Here is a 4,718-nt window from a genome sequence, read left to right as displayed (position 1 = left end):
GATTAATGTATTTAATACAAGCAGATAAAATGAATCATTTCTATAGATCGACTTAATATTCATAAAAACAATTTACATCACACAAAAAAATCATATATAAAACAATGATAACCGTTTAATTTAGAAAAAGCATTATAAAATACTTAAATGTTTAATTTCTTTAGACTTAATATTCATATAAAATGATAAAATATAAAATGAATATAAATTTATATTCGTCGAAATACATCACACAACAGACAAAATGATTATATTTAAGAAATTAAGAATAGACAAAAGATTATACATATCTTAGGTTACTGTTGATGAAGCGTTGTATATAGTTGAATTTTGGTGACCATACGCCCGCAATTAATTACTCGTGTATAACCTGGCCTACGATCTTTGGTTCTCCTTTCCCTTTCACTTTTTGTTCTCTTTCTCTCTTTCTAATTCTAATTGGCTTATTATTATTATTATTATTAATTAAATTAATTTATCTTCAAATAGCTTAGCTGCTTTTTTAATTTGCCTTGTCTATGTAAAAGATTTCACAGTTCCCATCCAACACACTACACCACAACATCCTTTTCAACCTTTCACATTCACTTCACTCTCTCTCACTGTCCCTCTCACCATTTCCCTTTGAGTTTGACCCGTTGCCAGCCACCAGCACCTCTTTTTCTCTCTACTCCATTGCCTATACCCCACCACCTTCCACTCTCTAGAATCCTCATCATCTTCCCCCTAACACCACCTCTTTTTCTGAACACACACAAAAAAAGCTTAAATAACCTTTCCCCTCCTTTCATTTCCCTTTTCTTTCTGCTCCTCCTCAAACCCTAATCACACACACAAACACACCACTAGCTCCTTCTTCGAGGTGGTCATGGCCTTTTTGTAATTTTCCTCTCCAGGCTTTTCATTACTTCCTTTCTTGCTTTCTTAGCTTTCACATACCATCACACATATCTTCCCTAACTAGCCAGTTTTATTATGTCATGAGGTGAGAGATCTAACATGCTCACACCTTCTTTTCTCTTCTTTTTATAGAAAACCTTTTTCCTTAGACAAGCTTCAAAAAGATTTGCTTCCATTGCAGATCAAGGATTCCATCTTTCTAAAAGGGTATAGTAGTAGAAGAATTGATCACCACCACCAACATAGTTCTGAATTTGATCTACTTTTACCACTTCTTGTTCCATATTATAATCTTCCTTAGTTTTTATCTCACACTTTTTGGTTCCCCACAACAACTTTTGCTTAATTTACAAGCTATGGACTCTGGCAACAGTGGAAGTATCTCATCCAGTGGTGATGAAGAATACGATTCATCACGACCTGATCATCATCATCATCAAACACTTCTCCCTTCCACGTTCCTCAATCAACCACCCCAATTTGGTTCCCTCTCACACCCTTCCCTTGTTCCTCTTCATCACAACCATGTCCATAACCATAACCATCCCTCTTTCTTTGATGTTTCATCAACCTACTTTCACTCCCTCTCACAACCCCAACCAAACAACACAAACCTAAATTGCTTCCTAAATCTGGAAACAGGTCCTTCACAAACCCGAAGATCTGAACCCGATTGCACTGCAGGAGCTTCACCATCATCATCCTTGCTTCCACCTCATCATCAAGTCCTTGGTGGCAGTATCGCCGTTGCCGTCGCAACAGACCCGTCGCTACAACTACGCTCCGTCGTCCACGACGACAACGCAAGGGCAGTTTCATCATCTCAAGCCAACGCCACACCGCGAAACCCGAAGAAACGAACCAGAGCATCAAGGAGAGCACCAACCACCGTCCTCACCACGGACACCTCAAACTTCAGAGCCATGGTTCAAGAATTCACCGGAATCCCAGCTCCACCGTTCTCCGGCTCATCTTACTCTCGCCGCCTCGATCTTCTCGCAACCTCCTCATCCTTCAGGTCCAGTAGTACTACTTCCTCCTCTCAATTGGACACAACCAGTTCCTTTTACCCTCTTCGTCCTTCACCACAAAGGGTCATTCAGCATCAGCAAAATCATCAGAATCAGTTGATTTTTCCTTCTTCTTCATCATCGTTGTTGCAGAGTAATAGCCACATGGTTGATGGTTCCACTACCAACAATTCCTCATCTAATAACTACCAACAGCAACAGCAGCAACTACCTCATGATCTGGGTCTAACGGCTTATAACAATAACAACAGCATGTTGAACATGCATAACAACCCTATCCTCGGATTCCACGCTTCACAACAACCTCTTCACGCTTTTGGCATTGGAGGGTTTGGTTCAAAGCCGTTACAATCGCTTGAGGATCTTGGTGTGGGCCAGGGCCACGTGAATAATGCACATCTTGTTGCAACTGAAACTGGTGGTGGTGGTGGTGGTGGTGATGGAGGAGGTAGAAGAGATCCGTTAATGTCGTTGGATGGGAGTTACGGCGGCGGTGGCGGTGGTGGTAATGGTGGGAAAGATGATTCTGGTGGTGGTGGTGGATGCAAGTTGAACTTTTCAGGTGGTGGATCGAGCACATTGAACGGTGGTGACAAGACATTGATGGAGAATAACTCAGCTGGTAGAGGGGAAGGTGCCGGTAGTGGTACTGCAGTTGATTCGTGGATTTGTTCCTCTGATTAGACTAAACCGGTACAGAACAAACTTGTTTATCATCATCATTACATGGTAGAATATATATGTTGCTGCTGCAATCAATTAAGATCATTATCATCATGATGTTTATCATAGTGGGTGGTTACAATTTGCAGCTAACAATTCTTCTTCATCTTTTCCTTTTTCTTAGTTTTCCTCTTTATTTTATTTGAATATTTTGATTTTGTGCAAAAACTTTAGTTTGATCATGTATGACTACTATATGTGTAAATTAAATTAAATACTAGTTTAATTTATACTCGATGACCAAATGATCCTCTTAATTATTGTTGTATTACAGGAATGCTAGCACATGATTGTACGTATGATTAGCATTTACAATGTTACCAATGATAGCAAGGGTTATGATAATTTCATTAACAAGTATGCTATTATAGTTATCATTATTAATGTGTCTTATTGAGACAAAACCAATTGGGAACAATAATATGTATTGCAATAGTTTTTTTTTTTTGGTTACAGATCTAGAGGAAAGATGTAAGCGAATGTGCGGCTAAATTCTCCAATAATAAGAAAAGAAAAACTGTTCCTCGTACGAACCCTTGTCTTGTGCTTGCTATATATATGAAAAACATACTATTTATAAAAAGAATAAATCAGTGGGTGGCTGAGTGCTGCCATCAACTATGGAGCATATATATCATCATCGATTAAAGTAGAGAGAGAGGGATATGAGAAGATTTTGTGTTTTCATTTTGCAATGTTTGCAGGTGTTCATGCGGAGTTAGTTCCTTGTCTGGCGCGTTTTAGTTACTACTGTCCCAAAGTTGAAGTTAAGGTAGGGCGCTAACTCTCTTATCTTATGCCTTTGTTGTTGGATGGTGTAACCTAAAAGATTTTCCATATGGTGTACCAAACTTTTGTCTTGCGTGGCCATCATCAAATATATGGACTCATCAAGTTTTGTTCAAGGTTAACAATCCTGATTTATAAACACTAAACATTGCAACATCTCATATTCACTTAATTTTTGTTTCCCTCCTTGTGTAATAATATCAAATCATATATCACATTTTATCATCTCATTCACGAGTGTTTACCAAACATTTTCTAAATTTTATCTCAAACACCCAATTATTTTATCAGTTCTGTGTATATATGTAGACTACTCATCATAAATAGGTGTATATTTTCCTTCGCATAACAATGTGCATATCAAATATGATTAAGTCTTACGTTTACGTTAGAAGAAAATGAAAATGTAGAACATTTTATAAATAAGAGGACTCATACATTTGGTGATCGAAAAATGTAGTATCTAATCTACTTGTAATTTGTTTTTAGTCCAATGTCGAGATCCTCATAGTTTTAAACATCTCCTTTGACTCAATATAGTATTCAAGAAAGAATCGTGTAATTTGGTGTGATGTGACAGAATAAAAGAGATATGAAGAAAAAAATGTATATAAATGTTGTTATTGTTGTGATGTACACAATTCAGGACAAATTAGTTTTTTTCATACAGTTGGCTTATATTTTATAAATCATTAAAAAATCATTCATTTTTACTTACTATCTTTTTTTATTTGTTTCTTTTCTTCGCAACACATATCGCACATCATATCTTTCACTTATTTGGTTTATTCTTATCTTTCCTGGGTGGAATTCAACTATGAACTTAAAAAATTTCCCTTAGTTATCTGATATGATTTTGAGAATCTAGCTCCTCTACAGTGAGAAAGTCACTTTTAAAGATACATTAAGTTATTTCAATTGTTTATTAAGGCTATGTTTGACATGTCATTTCAGCTAGTTTATAGCTTATTTGACTAGTTTAAAGCTTATTTGACTAGCTTAAAAGCTCTATAAAAGTGTTTGGTGAAGGAGCTCATTTCAGTAGCTTAAAGTTTTAAGCTATAAGCTACCTCAGCTATCTGAGGTAGCTTATAGCTTAAAGCTTATAGCTTATTGAATTTATTGTCATTTTTATCCTTATTATTTTATTAAAATTCCACCATATAGGTATGAATGTTAAAATAAAATAAGTAAAAATTAATATTATATTTTTAAGATGATTTTTTTTGTTCCTTCGGAAAACCTATTTTTAAGATGATAAATAAATTGAGTCAA

At 36.0% G+C, this 4,718-nt stretch overlaps 1 protein-coding gene across 2 annotated transcripts; it reads left to right on the top strand.

The window, feature by feature from the left end:
• The first annotated feature begins 671 nt into the window (after window positions 1–671).
• On the top strand, window positions 672–3,559 carry LOC130734240 (uncharacterized). 2 transcript variants are annotated; one of them, XM_057586580.1, is made up of 2 exons: window positions 672–2,624; window positions 3,359–3,559. In XM_057586580.1, exon 1 carries the CDS (start codon window positions 1,257–1,259, stop codon window positions 2,613–2,615), a length of 1,359 nt encoding a protein of 452 aa, XP_057442563.1. In that variant the 5' UTR covers window positions 672–1,256; the 3' UTR covers window positions 2,616–2,624; window positions 3,359–3,559. The 2 variants fall into 2 exon arrangements, with proteins under 2 accessions (XP_057442563.1, XP_057442564.1); XM_057586581.1 differs by lacking the exon at window positions 3,359–3,559 and adding an exon at window positions 2,929–3,320.
• The last annotated feature ends 1,159 nt before the right edge of the window (window positions 3,560–4,718 follow it).

The sequence above is a fragment of the Lotus japonicus genome, chromosome 1 (assembly GCF_012489685.1).
Source record: "Lotus japonicus ecotype B-129 chromosome 1, LjGifu_v1.2".
In the NCBI taxonomy this organism is placed as follows: domain Eukaryota; kingdom Viridiplantae; phylum Streptophyta; class Magnoliopsida; order Fabales; family Fabaceae; genus Lotus; species Lotus japonicus.
The sequence above is the reverse complement of the archived record's forward strand: the minus strand, read 5'-3'. Positions and strand labels throughout refer to the sequence as shown.

Bases quoted from the DNA above. Each gene is read 5' to 3' on its own strand.
- LOC130734240 (XM_057586580.1), top strand. From the start codon at position 1,257: ATGGACTCTGGCAACAGTGGAAGTATCTCATCCAGTGGTGATGAAGAA.